At 38.9% G+C, this 16,170-nt stretch overlaps 1 protein-coding gene across 8 annotated transcripts in view; it reads right to left on the minus strand.

Annotated features, from left to right (window-relative positions):
• prrc2c (proline-rich coiled-coil 2C) overlaps nucleotides 1-16,170 on the minus strand; it is an 84,659-nt gene that overhangs the window by 49,191 nt on the left and 19,298 nt on the right. For all 8 annotated transcript variants that reach the window (XM_060830147.1, XM_060830142.1, XM_060830144.1 and 5 more), the window contains exons 5-12: nucleotides 13,217-13,333; nucleotides 6,585-6,817; nucleotides 4,923-4,984; nucleotides 3,717-3,850; nucleotides 3,548-3,635; nucleotides 2,424-2,616; nucleotides 1,527-1,613; nucleotides 687-1,371 (exon numbers count right to left, since the gene is read on the minus strand). In XM_060830147.1, coding sequence (XP_060686130.1) covers nucleotides 687-1,371; nucleotides 1,527-1,613; nucleotides 2,424-2,616; nucleotides 3,548-3,635; nucleotides 3,717-3,850; nucleotides 4,923-4,984; nucleotides 6,585-6,817; nucleotides 13,217-13,333 — 1,599 coding nt within the window. The remainder of the gene's footprint in view (nucleotides 1-686; nucleotides 1,372-1,526; nucleotides 1,614-2,423; nucleotides 2,617-3,547; nucleotides 3,636-3,716; nucleotides 3,851-4,922; nucleotides 4,985-6,584; nucleotides 6,818-13,216; nucleotides 13,334-16,170) is intronic.

Genomic DNA, 16,170 nt, shown 5'->3' on the forward strand with positions numbered 1-16,170 from the left:
AACAGGTATATCAACTATTGAGAATTAATTCCACATCAATAATATTTGACTGCACCAAATGCATAATCCAAACAAAAATGAAAACATTCAAGGCCAAAAAATGCATGAAACAAAACAAATCTTTGTACTCATCATTCTTGATCATATTTATACATGGATCCACAAACTGATGAGGTCCACCCCAGATTCATCCATTAACAGGTTCCAACAGATCGTGCAGTACTTCTGAGTCCATCAGGTTATATAGGGGATTCCCATCTGTTATCATCTGCAGTTTTATAGGTCTGGATTGCACTCGATCCCAATATTTGAGTCAATGCTTGTTAACATACTTTCTGACCAGAAATCCTCCAACTGGAAAGTTTAGCTTATTTATTGTATGTGCCCTGATTTCCCATGGGATGACAAGGATAAGATGCACATGCAGAAACAAATTAGTTCTCAGAATGCAAGACTATCTTATCTTTTGTCTTTTAAGTTTCAATTAATTTAAAACTTTTGAATTTGCATTACTGTTAAGCTTTAGGATGCACAGGAGTAGCAAGTTGATGATACATCAGCAGTGAACTAAAATTAAACACCGCATGAAGTTAGAATCTAAACACTGTGGATAATAATTTAGCTTTCCTTAAAATTACTTTCCATGAATTAAAGTATCTACATCAGGGGTTTAACATTGCTCTTACCTGTTTTTTTCAAATCCTCCTCCTGGTCTCTGAAGTCATCAGATTCACTCGGAGGTTCCTCCTGCCTCTGCTCAGTCTCCCTTTCCATTTGGTTCTCTTCTTCCTTTTCCCATTCCTCATCTTGCTCTTGTGCCTGCTCTAGTTCTTGTGCATTTTCCTTTTCTATTTTCTCCTCTTGTCCTTGTTGCTCCTCCTGCACTTTGTTTTCATGCTCTTTCTCACGGTCCTTCTCCTTTGGCTGTTCTGTCATTTTTTCCTGTTCTTGCTCTTTCTCCTGTTGTTTCTCAGTTTCTTTCCATTTCTGATTTTCATTTTCACTTTCTTTCTTTTTAACTTTATCATTCTCATTGTCCTTTGTATTTTCCTTCTCAATGTCCTTGGTACCTTCTCTTTCAATTCTTTTAATCTTATCCTTCTCCTTTGCATTTTCCTTTCGGTCTTTTGAAAGAGTTCCATATTTTTCATCAAGTTTCTTCAGTTTTGCTGCACAGGCTGCCAAACGTTGCTCCTCCATTCGTCGCTCCTCTTCCTCACGTCGCTTTCTAGCTCTTTCAACTGCTGCAGAAACTTCAGACATTGACGGTTTCCTCCTTTGTCTCCAAGCTTCATCACCATCGCTTGGTAATAAAGGTTTGGTCGGAGTATACTTTGCAGGTCCAATCTGACGAGCTGGAGGTGGCGGGTGCTGTGATTTAATTGAAGAGCATAATGAAGGGGTTTTTAGCCAAATTCCTAAAACTGACTTGATACTAAAAGATCTCATTATGCTAAATATAGATATGATACAACATTAACTTAATTTTAATACTAAACGCGTTACTTTTTTTGTTTTCAAAATACCTGGGGAGCTGGTTTCTGATTGACAGGCGTATTCCCTAGTCCACGCAATTCACGTACCACAGCTTGCACTGCTGTCCGTCCTGCTTCCTAAAGTGTAAACAAATATCAGCCTTTAATCTAAATTTTTACACCCAAAGATCATAACAATTTAACTTGTCAATGATCCAAATACGTAGACATAGGTGAACAGAACCATAAGTCAGGTGTTTTATCAGAACTGAGGTGACATTTAGGACCAAAATTAGAATACTTTTATTAGAAATTAAACAATTACAAACGAGACCATGCATGTCAGTTACATAGTTTTGCCCAAACTTTCCATTTATCTGAAAGGAAAAATTAGGAATATACACTCATTCACCAAAATCTTTTAGTCTTATCTTCAGTATTAGAGAGTAAATAATAGAATATTATTTACAATCTAAATTCAGGGCACCTTTGGGAGCCTGTATTCAAAACAGGCATATGAATTATTTTTGATTCAGAATAGCACACTTATTAAATTTTCATACTGAAAGATATATTTATGATAAAGAGTGATGTGAAATTTCAAACAGAAATGTACAGAATAACCCAAGTAACAAAGTCAAAACTTTGAGGTTAATTTTATAAGTACAGACACTATTAACTAACAGTACTGGAGTTTAACATTTAACATGATCTTCAAAAAAATGTTTTATGCCATTAAAAGAGTGGGAAGAGGAGGGAACACACCTAAAGAAAAAAGAATGCACAAGTCAAGGACACGTGGCTGCTACTTCAATAAATGTTATGAAGTGGAATGGTACAAAACTCTGAAAGGCACTGTGCAAATCCAAGTTTTTCTTTCCAATGTGGATATTATTATTTATATATCAAAGATGTCACATTGTCATGAGATCTAAATTGAAAATCTACCTGACGATCAGTCTGGAGGCTTCTGATGGAAGCGATCTTGGTTGGTGACAGTGAGGCTGCCTGCATCGTTGGACTCTCATTTGAAGAAATTTTATTTCCAGGACACTCATTGATTTCTTTCTGGTCATTAGAACTCTCTGGAGTTTTTGCTCCAAGCTGTTCAGCTCTGCTGACTTGTTCATCCCTGTCATCACTGAAAAGAAATTAAAACAGTGAACATCAGCACTCTCAAAAACATGAGATCACAACATACTAAATCACGGATTAGTTGTTATGCCCTTCCATTCCCCCCCAACTGTGCATCTGTTGTAATTTCAGAAATTGGTAACAGCATTTTGATTTTCAGCTAAGATAAATTTTGAACAAGTAACTCCAAAGCAGCTCAGCTACATCATTCTGCATGGAAAAATAGCAGGAGAAAACATTTCCAAATTAAAATGCTGAACTGAAAGTTAGCCAATTTCAGTGGATAAATGAAGTTGCCTTATATGCCACATCTACAGTATACCGTATCCCATTTGCAGGAGATATGACAGAGTAATGGAACGTCAAGAGCCCTCAGCATCAACTTCAGGCCCATGAAGACAGGTCAAACATGGGCAATAAAACCCAAATAGCACCCACCAATGTTCTAATTTTATTAATGATGTTTTGAGTGAGTGATACACCTTGTTAAGTACCAACTGCTCGAACTGAACTCTCAACTCTAACAATAAAAATGGTTTCATTTTATGAAACCTGCTCAGTCAGAGAGACAGGGAAGGAAGCAAACAAATAAGGAAACAAACAAGCAGATATGTATGTATACAAGTAGAATTGTCGCAAGAAATCTTGAACAATTAACTAACAGGCAGATCTACACCATATCCTGCAGTGGGACTGAATTCCTGCTCCTGTTGCCCAAGCTATTGCTTTTCAGATCAGAAGAACATCAGCAAACGTAGCCAAATTTGAACTTTAAACAAAGGTTAGAATTTTAGATTTTAATGGCTGCATTTTAGATATATTGGAAAGGTGGAATAACTTCTTTAAAATGTTGTAATTCTTATTACAAGGCAAGTCAATATCTAGCAAACAAATTTGCAGCTTTAGAAATTACACAACAATTAGAAATTAAACCATACCAGGTTTCATCATCTTTCTGCGTGGACGTTCCCTCATCCTCATCACTAAAATTTAGTTTCTCTGTATAGTCCACCTCAGACTGTGCTCCTGAAATGCAAGAAACATTGAACTGAATGATTTCATTCAAGCCTCAGCTGAAAATTGAATTGCAACATTTTTCCATGTTACCTGCCCAGCCATCATCATTTTCTGTGTCCAGATTATCAAGTTCCTTCAATTCACTTGCACTAATAATGGAGGGTCGCTCATGAAGGTCTTGACACCACTGAGATTGCTGTTGTCTTAAGGAACTACTTTGGTTCCTAATCAATTTTGGAAAAGATGGAGAAAAAAAATGTTAGAATATCCAGACTGAGGAACAACATCTGATGAGGAAGACTATGTTTAGGTATCCTACAATAACTTAAATCAATAAGATACAATGCAAATGAAAACTCATAATTGCAAAGGTTAGCTGGGTATGGAAGAGAGAAAAGCTGTAGAAATGTTTCAAATACTAAAAACAACAGTAAAATTAAAGATCTGTCAAGAATCCTACATAAAGGGTTGTATGGTTATTCAGCTGCATGCAACCTGGAAATTAAACAATTACCATTTCTAAGGGCTAGACCAACATAGGAGTCACACAAGGAGATCCTGTGAATCTCCCATCATAGTGCACTCTGAAGGAATTGCCCAGAAAATCAAACTTTCCATTGGGAGGTTATACTATGCTCAGATCCCTCTGAATGTTTCCATTTAAATCAGAAACTTTGGATAGTTCTGATGAAATTACGTAAAATAGGGAAAAGTAATCTATTAGATACATGGTGCACCTCCTTAGTAACTATTATATAGCTCCTTTACTTATATCTCCAAAGACACCTCCCCCAGAACACTTGTAGTACTCCAAACCCTGAACTGACACTTCACACCTGCAATCTTTAAAATTTTCAAAATATGGCAGGTGACTGATGGAAAAAAAAAGGACAGTCTAACTTTCTCTGAAAGCTCTTATGGTGCACAAAGCTGTCAGAATGAAAGGACAGCTCTGCATTTCTGAAGAAACCATGAGCAGAATCCTACCTCAAAATTGCAGAGCTCCCTTCTTTCAAATAAAGAGTCAGAATGGCACCTGCATGAGACCACCCTTGCTCATGAAAACCCAGACCAATGCTTCCTGCCCTCCGTTCTATTTGTTTTTAGCTCAGTTGTGCACAATAAGGCAATATAGATGGGTTTGCATTAAATTAACTGACTTCAAATTTTTTTTCCAAAAGCTGAAAACCTACATCAACCCATGAAAGTATCAAGTTATTTTGTAAACAATGTGAGAGACCTGAGCAAACAGCAGTATACATCACTTCAGCATAGCTAATCACATAGCTTACATACTTGATATTTGGTGCAGGATATGATAGACGATGTGGTATTTGCATTTTAGAGGAGTGAGACATCTAAAAGTAGAGAGAAAAAAAAATTAATCCACTATTTTAATTTATAAATTAGATTAGACAAATTATTTTCTTTACAAATTCCATTTCCCTTCCTTTCATAAATTCACTAGTTCAGATGCACTTCAGTAACACGCACAGGTTTAAGTGTAAACTTCAAAAATGAGTTGCATTTACCCAGTGCCTCGAAAATTTGGCAAAATATGCCACGGTATTTAACAGAAAGTTAATCAGACCTAACCCAACCTCAAAAAGTTCACATGAGGCTAAATGGGGAGTAGTGGTGGAGTTGTTTGCGTGCGCACACGGTATGCAGAATCCCAAGGCTGAGCTGACGTTTAAGGATATGGGGTACCGTTAGGTGTCATTCAAGGCAAATTATTAAGAGATTCCCCTTTTGTATTAGAGATTCAGCATCATCTCAAGGTAGATAATTGACTGAATAATACGCTAACTTGGTAGACATTTATTAACAGTAATTTGATCATAGCCACTCCGCAGAGGATGATTTCTTCAGATAACTGATCAAACCATTCTGCCTTATCAGCTGCCCATTAGTTATATTCATTTTCCAAATATCATTTTAAGAATAAGCCTACTTCAGCATCAATGCTCCCTTTGAGACAGAAATGCTAGCTTCTAGAGGAGCAATGCCACATATTCAGGTAGATGTCCAAAGTGATGTCATGTCCATTTTTGAAAAGGTTGTTAATCCTCATATCCTGAGTAAAATTCATCCTTGAAATATTAAAATAATGCTCATTTTTCTTACTGCTTTTTGTACACCACCAGAAAGGAGGCTGTGGGGATGGGGTACGCATGAAGAAGGTGGGGACAAGAGATGACAAGTTGATATAGGTCAACAGCTAACATATTGATAAAGAAGACTGCCACAGAGAAAGTGCTAGCTAGTTATGATGACTGACAGTTAATTGTAAAAGCAGGTAGGATCGATGCGACACAAGGTAGATAGGATGGACAGTTCAAATTACTGGCAGATTATGTCAAATAGCACATCCTTTTAGCCATTCACAACAAGGGACCAACTGTACCCAAATACAGAAAGTGCTGGAGAAATCGGTGGACAGAAAGACTCAATGTGGAGTCCAGTGACTGTTCTGGTTTTCAAGGGTCATCGGACTTGAAATCTCCACAAATGCTCCCAGACCTACTGAGTTTCTCCAGCAATTTGTTTTTGCTTTCTGGTTTCCAGCATCCTTTGTTTTACAGAACCTATACCCAACCAGCCCACACAAAATACAAAAGTATCTAATACTCGATGTTATTTCACAATTAAACAACATTTGTAACATAAACCCGATTGTGCAATAGCTTATAGTGACAGCCAAATTAGGATTATCAGTTGGGCTCATAGTATGGAGCACTTGATTGCACTAACAACTATATACATGGGTATTGTTCTCAACAGAAAGAACACCTTAGTTCTCCACCTATTTTAAAATAGGTTTCAGTCATCCTCAGGATCGTCTGTTAAGCTAATCAAACATTTACATGGTGTGAAATTTAACAATTTGGCAGTCATAACTTTTCAGCAATACTCAAGGTCTGTACTATCAAACAACTAAAAAAGACCAATACTTACATAAGGTGGCATTAGTCCTCTAAATTGTGGTGCAGGTGGAATAATCAGCTGCCCATTTATCTTAGTGAGTGGTAATGATGCCTTTTCCCGTCCATCCCGTTTGTCAAGAGCTTTGTCACCCAGTTCTGATGTACCAGTCCCTCCATCTTCTAAATTACAAGGCTTGCCATCCTGATCCAGACATCCAGGCATTATGGGAAGAGATTTCCCTCCATCTCGCCAACTATTAACATCTGTAGAGTGCAATAAAGATTAACACATTTATATATTAAAGAGTTTCCTGCTGGGTCACTCAGAAGCAGCATATGATCCCCACTGGATAGGCCATCCAAAACATAAACATTACCTGCCTACTGCTTTTCAGGTTCAAAATGTATATTGGCATATATCTGGATTCATTTGAAAAATCAATTTAGATTCTCTCTCTCCCTAATATTTAATTACCCTAACTGTTCTGATGGCTTCATCCAAATGATTAAATTCAAATATTTTTGTTACTCAGGTCTTTCCAAAGCCATCTCATTTAAGGTTATGCAGGCTGTTCAATGAGATGAAGATTAAATGTTACTGCCCCAGAGCAAAACCCCAATTCATGGCATGCCCGGGTTAGGGAGCATTAAGTTTTTGTTAAAGGTTGATAAGTCTGGAAATCCAAAATGGAATAAACCCACAACTCCACTGGTCTAAACATCTAAACAAAGCTTATTATACGCATTGACTCAGATGTTTACAGCACAGGTGGCAGTGATTTGGCACACCATGTCTGTCTGATCAAAGACCTGACAGTCATAATCCCATTTGGCAGCTTTTGGCCTACAACCCTGGAGTCTATGGTAATGTTTCAAGGTCAAAGGCCATTGCAGTATCTAATTTGAACTGGTCAACACTTTTTAACATCAATGTGTCACGGGAGCTAGATTAGCACCTCCCTTTTTAAAACAATGCTCTTGTATATTGGTTTTTAAATGTACATACTTTTAAATATCCTTCAGTTCTGCTCTTCAAGAGCAGATGAAACAGTCCTGCATGGTATACATTAGTGACCCCTGTTAAAATCCAAAAATCTGCACCTACATTATTGTTCAGTCATCTTACACGATGACACGTTTTGCTTTTATTGTCATCACAATTCTACATGTGCTGCCAAGGTGCTCTTTCACAAAACCAATCTCCTCTTCTTCAGTGAGAACATTCACAATTCAAGTGATAAGACCACTTCTTCCTCTTGCTATTCAATAGATTTCATAACTGGCGATAATGCTTTAGTGAAAGCCTGCATCACGAAAATTTTAACCAATTAAATTTTTCAATGTCGTTTGTCCTGAAGCACATCAATTCATGTATTCACACTAAATGGTCTGCTCCTTCCACCAGTCTGTCTCTGCCCAAAGAGAACATTATTTTACTCAATATAAATTATACGAGACATAAGAAATAGACGGAGATGATTATCATTTGGCCTCTCCAGTCTGGTCCACCACTCAATAAGATCATGACTGAATTTTACCTCCATTTTCTCACCTTAACCCATGTCTAGATTCTTTTCAAACCAAAAGACTAATTAGTCTTAATCATGACTACACTCATTGAAATTCACTACCATCAAGTACAAAGAGTTGCAATGATGTAAATATACCGTATCTCAGATCCAAATATCCAACCCATTAGGACAAGACCATGGCAGCTAGTTCAGGTGAAACAGTTTTGCAGCATCTAAACTGTGGAGTCCCATTTCTGAACTGTGTGTATTTCAATACAATGACACCTCTTTATCTCAAGCACCAGACAACATTCTACTCTAGTTGCCAGGCTTTGCGTCATTCATAAACTGCAAATTTATGCAGCTGCATTAAAGCTCATAAGGAAAGCATTTGGCCCAATATTGCTTCTTGTGAGACCTCACTCCAATCATCATTGAGTTTGAAAAATGCACTATTCGGGTGAGATAAAGTAATCTCGGAGGATCCCTGCATGGAGTACAAACATCAACATATACCAGTTTAGCAGAATGACTTGTTTTGTGGTATAATTTCCATGTAACTCTACACAAAATAATTGCTACTTCACATGTTAATGTGTGTTCAAGATTAGGCGACCTGGTGGCATTCTGACAAACTCCAATTCAAAAAAATCTTTATTGGGTACACGATATGGCCTTGCAAGTTACTATGAAAGTATGCTTACTCAGTCTCAAATCTCAACAAATTTTAATGCAAATGAACATTTCCTTGGTCTTTACCAGGTTAAGTCAAAGTTCTTGCAGGGTCTGGTGCAAAGCTCTTTTTCTTGACCCTTGGACAAATGCCCTGCTTCACTAACTTTTCTCATGCAACAATTCCTCTGCATTTAATTGCACATTAGTTACTCTCATGACATGTTACCCTACCCAGTTGTGACAAGCACTCATTTCCTAACTGATGCTCTTTCCCAACGATACAGCCCTCATCGTGTCTTAAGGTGTCTAAGCACCGGTCATAAAGATAAAACTTAAAATATGGTGCTGTTCGTATTAGTAAATGGAGCAAAGAGGTGAAGGGCAAATGGAGGTCAAAACCTTTCATTGAGCACCAGGCCTTAAATTTGCATTTTACCTCACATCTGATGTCACAAAGATGCCCTTATAAACAGAGGAAAAGGTCAGGAGCATAGCAACAGACTATTCATAAAGAAAATTACCTTTCAATGCACATAGCTTTAGGTACAAGCAGTTGTTTTGATTATTTTCTTCCATCACTATCAATAGTAGAAAGGTACTTTTCTCTCATTACCAAAATAATGGATTTCAGCCACATTATCAACGCTGAACAATGTCCACTGGCATCAAAACCCTTTCCCATGCTTTTCTTTTGAAACTTTAACCTAGGCCATTCAGGAGAAAATCTAGCAGGTGTTTTGCTACACAGAGCTGATGAAATTTAAAACTCTGCCATATTGCTGTGGACAACAAATTTTCCAGATACAAGTCAAAAACTTTCATTAGAATACAAGACAACGAAGAGTCTGTTTCCATGCTGTACATCTCTATGACTCTATGAATAGCCAATACAGTCTCTTCAGCCTACTCTACCATTCAGTATGATCATGATTGATGATCTAATTCACTCCAGTTTCTGAACAACTCCCTGTACCTTGACTCTCAAGATCAAAGATCAGTCACAACTTTGGTCATACTTAATGATGGAGCATCCACACCCATTTGGGTAAAGCATTCCAAAAATTCACAATCCTGAGTTAAGACATTTTTCACCTAAACGTAATTGATCAACGTGTTTTGAAAAGATTTGTAGCTCAGGTTGAGGTTCTGGATGTAGATTTTCTCACTGAACTGGAAGGTTCATTTTCAGATGTTTTGTCACCATACTAAGCAACCATCAGACCACAAGACATAGGAGTGGAAGGAAGGCAGGCCATTCAGCCCAGAGTCTGCTCCACCATTTAATCTTGGCTGATAGACATTTCAACTCCACTTACCCGCACTCTCCCCATAACCCTTAATTCCTTGCAAGATCAAGAATTCATCAATCTCTGCCTTGAAGACATTAAATATCCTAGCCTCTGCTGCCCACCACTCTGCAGTTGAAGGAATGTCTTTTCTGTTCTAATTTCACCCCCTCTAATTCTAAGGCTGTGCCCATGGGTCCTAGTCTCCCTGCCCAATAGAAACAACTTCCCAGTATCCACCCTTGCTAAGCCATGCATTATCTTCTAAGTTTCTATTAGATCTCTCCTCAAACTTCTAAACACAAATGAATACAATCCCAGAATCCTCAGCCTAACACTCCAGAAATCAGCCGTGTGAATCTGGACACACTCCAGCGCCAGTATGCCCTTCTTGAAATGTGGGGCCCAAAATTGGTCTTAGTATTCCGAGCTTTATAAAGTCTCAGAAGCGCATCACTGCTTTTATATTCCAACCCCCTTAAGATAAATGACAACATTACATTCTCTTTCTTAATCATGGACCCAACCTGCAAGTTAATCTTTACAGAATCCTGGGCTAGCACTCCCAGATCCCTTTGTGCTTTAGCTTTATGAATTTTCTCACCATTTTTGAAAAAATAATACAGGCACGGACTATTTTCTAAGTGCAAGACCTTGCATTTGCTCATGTTGAATTTCAGCCATTTCGTGGACCATTCTCCTACACTGTCTAAAACTTTCTGCCAACCTTTCTGCCATCAGTGAGCCTCTGGATGAGACACTGGTGGTATGGCCCCATTTCTATTTATGTGTTTGGATTCCTTGGGTTGATGATGTCATTTCCTGTGGTGATGCCATTTCCTGTTCTTCATCTCAGGGCATAGTTAGAATGCCTTGCTTCTAGAAATTCTCATGCGTGTCTGATTGGCTTCTGCTAGGATAGATGTGTCATCCCAGTCGAAGTGGTATCCCTCATTACCTGTATGTAAGGATACTAGTGAGAGTGGGTTTTTTTTTGTGGCTAGTTGATGTTTATGTATCTTGGTGGCTAGTTTTCTGCCTGTTTGTCCAATTTAATGTTTGTCACAGTTCTTGCAAAGTATTTTGGAAATAACATTAGTTTTGCTCGTTTTCTGTACAGGGTCTTTCAAGTTCATTAGCTGCTTTTCTTTGTGTTGGTGGGGTTGTACACTACCATGATGTCAAGGGGTCTGAGTAGCCTGGCAGTCATTTCTGAGATATCTTCGATTTTAGGGAGAGTGGCTAGGGTTTCTGATTGCATTTTGCCTGCTTGTTGGGGGTTTGTTGCTGAGAAATCAGCAGACTGTGTTCATTGGGTACCCATTCTCTTTGAATACACTGTATAGGTGATTTTCCTCTGCTCTTCGTTGCTCCTCCGTGCTGCAGTGTGTGGTGGCTCATTGAGATAATGTTATAATGCAGCTTCATTCGTGGGTGTTGGGAAAATTGCCTCTGTAGTTGAGTATTTGGTCAGTATGTATTGTTTCCTGTAGATGCTGGTTTGAAGTTTCCCATTGGCTGTTCGCTCTACTGCAACATCTGGAATGGCAGCTTGTTGTGGTTTTCCTCCCCTTTGGTGAATTTTATGCCAGTAAGGTCTTGAAGGTTTCCTCTAATTTGTTTTGTTTAGTAACGATAAAGGCGTCCTCCATGAAACGGACCCAAAGTTTGCGTTGGATGGTTGGCAGAGCTGTTTGTTCGAGGCTCTGCAACACTGTCTCTGCTAAGAACCCTGATATCGGAGATCCCATAGGTGTTCTGTTGGTTTGTCTGTAGGTCTTGTCGTTGACAATACATCCACCCAAGGACAAGCCAGAGACACGCACAAGAATTCCTAGAAGCACAGCATTCCAACCGGAACTCTATCAACAAACAGACTGACTTGGATCCCATGTATCACCCCCTGAGAAAAGAACAGAAAATGACTTCACCAGCCCAAGGAAACCTAAACGCAAATAGAAACCAGTGTTTCATCCAGAAGTTCACAGACGTTACCTAGTATGGCAATGAAACTCTGAAAATGAATCCCTAAACGATCAACCTCTTCTTCAGAGATTGTGGATGTGTTCTCCAGCCAGGAGAAATGACCTTTCAGTGCCTATCCTTTCAAACCTCTTACGAATCTCATATTAGAATAAGATTACATCGTTCTTCCAAGCTCAAAGGAATGAGCTCAATTTACACTTCCTCTCATCTTAGGAAACTGTCTTATCCTAGGAGCCAAATAATCCACTGTACTGCTTCTAAAGTTTCCTTTCTTAGTGTGGTCAGTGCTCCAAACATAATCTCATGAAATCCCTATATAGTTGTAGCCAGACCCCATGCAATAAATTATTTACATAAGAACTAGGAGCAGGAGTATGCCATCCAGCACTCGAGCCTGCTCTGCCATTCATAAGATCACGACTGATCTTTTCATGGACTCAGATCTACTCACCCTTGCTCTCACCGTATTCCTTAATTCCTCTATTGTTCAAAAACATGCCTACCTTAGCTTTAAAACGTTTACTGAAGTAGTGTCAACTACTTCACTATAGGCAAGGAATTCCATAGATTAACAACTCTCTGGGTGAAGTTCTTTCTCAATTCAGTCCTAAATCTGCTCCCTCTAATCTTGAGGCTATGCCCTGTTGTCCTAATTTCACCCACCACTGGAAACATCCTCTCTACTTCTACATTATCTATTCCCTTCATAATTTTATATGTTCCTACAAGATCCTGCTTCCCCCCCGACCAATTCTTCTGAATTCCAATGAATATAATCCCAATCTACTCAGTCTCTCCTCATAAGCCAATCCCCTCAACTCCAGAATCAACCTAGTGAACCTTGGGCAACATTACCTAGGAATATGGATCAAATACAAGTAAATATTGTTACACAAAGATTTGATGAGCTAGCTCAATGTGAAGGTAGATTGGTGAACCTCAATGGCATTTTTCTATTTGTTCTCACAATGACACTGTCCTTTAATTTTGGTCCAATACCAGTAATGAGAATTTAAGTTTCAACAGTTTAATATATTCAGCCACTAGCAATAGCTATCAAAAGTTATAACCGCTCCATATTAATATCTAGGACATGAGATAATGCTACTACAATTGTCTGAAAGGAACCAGGATGATGGAAAGTTGCAAATGAATGACTCAAGAAATGGTAATGTAGCCTAAAAAAATGTAAACGGAACACCTACTTGGTGGACGCAAGTTAGGTCCAGGTCCAAAAGCCTCTTCTGGCAATTCCTTTTGATCTCCGGCTGCCTGCAGGCTAGGGAACTCATGCTGGAAGTGACTGTTTAAACACTGGATTCCTGAATTGAAACAGATTAAAAGTAACTGAATAAATATCCCTGATCATATATTTCTACATTTATTTCCGCTGAATTTGAATCCAAATTCAGAAGGCAAGTACAATAGAAGTCATGCGCTGAGGTCAAAGGATTTGTAAATTAGTAAAATCTGTAAGATTTCCAGTCCAGAATGCTTGAGACCAAAGTATCCCTGCGTTATGGAATGAGAATGCCTAACTACGTGACAGAACCAGAACACACCACAGATACAGACATTGACAATGAAACAAACTGATTATGAACTGCTTGGATGAGTAAAAGTGGTCAAGGAGGGAAGTGGGTAAAACCAGGAGCAAAAAAAAATGTTCCACTAACATCAGGACCTGAAAAGATGTAATTTTAATTTCTTCCAATGACAAATATTGAAAGTCTGACATAAAAGAATCAACTATTAAATTGCTGACAATTCTGATCAGATTAAGTAAGCACTGTCAACACAGTATATGAAAAGTTCCATGCACCTGATAATACGTCATTGGCAGCATGCAAAATAATCAGACCTGCAAAGGATGGAAACTTAATTTCCAGAGAAGACAACATAATAGAAATGTAATTAGAGGTCTTTGCTGGAGATATTGCTTGCTGTGCAAGAGTATGAATGGAACTAAAAAAGAGCAGTCTCCTTTAGGTGTAATGGCAGTCACTGAGGATGTCATAAGGTGTTCTTCATGCTGTTAACAAGGCGGAATCTGGAGTCAAGATTTTAAAAAGAAACCTCGAGTTGGATAGCAACACACTTTTATTTGCACTAGTATACTGCTTATCATGATTGCTTTACAGTCAATGAAAGTACTTTTGAAATGTAGTCCCTGTTGTAAAGTAGTTAATCCTCCAGCCAATTTGCACGTAAGCTCCCATAAATAGCAACATGTTGACCGGCAATGTATTTTGCAATTGATCCAAGAGATAACTATTGGCGTAGATTCACCATGGAACTCCCTCAGTATTAGACCAGACCAAACTTCTGCACTCAAATCACAGTAGTGGTAGATTAGATTACTTACAGTGTGGAAACAGGCCCTTCGACCCAACAAGTCCACACCGACCCGCCGAAGCGCAACCCACCCATACGCCTACATTTACCCCTTACCTAACACTACAGGCAATTTAGCATGGCCAATTCACCTGACCCACACATCTTTGGACTGTGGGAGGAAACCGGAGCACCCCGAGGAAACCCACGCAGACACGGGGAGAACGTGCAAGCTCCACACAGTCAGTCGCCCGAGTCGGGAATTGAACCCGGGTCTCAGGCGCTGAGAGACAGCAGTGCTAACCACTGTGCCACCATGCCGCCCACCTTGAATTCAAAACCTTATCACTCAGAAGTGAGTGCACTGAGGCATGGTAAGTATCAGCTGAACTTAGAGTGAGACAAGCTGAAAAGGGCAGAGGGTCCAAAAGTAAGAGTAGAATTATAATAGTTATTAAAGAGTGAAACAAAGATTTATTGGTCAGTTTTGACTGCAAGACAGTTATAGCTTATATTACATGCATGTATATTTTATATGCATTCAATTACAGCTGAAAATGTGTTGCTGGTTAAAGCACAGCAGGTTATGCAGCATCCAAGGAACAGGAAATTCGACGTTTCGGGCATAAGCCCTTCATCAGGAATGAGGAGTGTGTGCCAGGCAGGCTAAGATAAAAGGTAGGGTGGAGGGACTTGGGGGAGGGGCGATGGAGATGTGATAGGTGGAAGGAGGTCAATTAGTTAAGACTGAATTTGAAGCAATCATCAGTTTAAAAACAAACCCAAAATTGCAGGTGGCATGAATTAGTTGACAAGATCTGTAGAAGAACAATGCCATCCTTTTCAGAAACAGGAGAATGATGTGGGACAGTAGATCACAAAGCCAAAACATTTGTGTCTTTGGCCTGTTGCAATGTTCCAATGAAGTATAGCACAAGCACAAGGAACAATATCTCATTTTCTACTTAGGCACTCGTACAGCCTTCAGGTATCAATACTGAATTGAACGATCTCAGAAACTATCCGAATATGCTTGTTCTCCATTTATTGTATATCCTTTTCTTCTCAGCCATGCCGAGCAACACATTTTCAGCTCTGATCTCCAGTCCTCACTTTCTCTTCCATGTTGTGTTTGTGTCTTATTTACTTTGTATTTAGTAGAAATGACCAATCTCTCCCTTTCACACCTTAATTTACACCATTTTTACATTTTTCCTTTCTCCATGATAAACAAAATCTTTACAGTGGGCCTCTACACTACCTGACCTCTTACTCATCTGCCTCTGTCAAAAACATAAAAGGGAATCTATTTTCCAACATCATTCAGTTGCAAAGTCATACCCAGACTTGAAACCTTCACTCTTTCTCTCTCCACAGATGTGCCAGACTTTAACTTCCTCAACATCCTGTGTTTGGGTAACAAAAAGGTATTAAGAGATTGGTACTTTACAAGGGTGGTTTCAAGGAAGTGAAAAGTTTGCATTTTTATTCTTGTGCAACAGGCCAATTAATGTTCTACTTCCGTCACCATTTCATACATTGAACCTGTTTCGCAACGACAAATAAAAGAAACTTAAGTAGCATAATCTGAAGGAGGGTTAATGTAGTGATCCAGGTAGGATGGCCTAATTGACAGTGAAGATCAGACACCCTCCACTGCAGTGTCAGGGATGCAAAAGGGAAAAAAAAATTAGAAAAGTTGATACCACTTGTTACTGTGCATGCCAGTGATTGTCTGAAGAATGATTCTGATAAAAAGTGGATCGATTAGTTGGATGGGACTGGAGAAAAAGATTGCCCCTCTGAAAGCTCAACACAAATACTC

The sequence above is a fragment of the Hemiscyllium ocellatum genome, chromosome 9, assembly GCF_020745735.1.
Source record: "Hemiscyllium ocellatum isolate sHemOce1 chromosome 9, sHemOce1.pat.X.cur, whole genome shotgun sequence".
Taxonomy (NCBI): Eukaryota; Metazoa; Chordata; class Chondrichthyes; order Orectolobiformes; family Hemiscylliidae; genus Hemiscyllium; species Hemiscyllium ocellatum.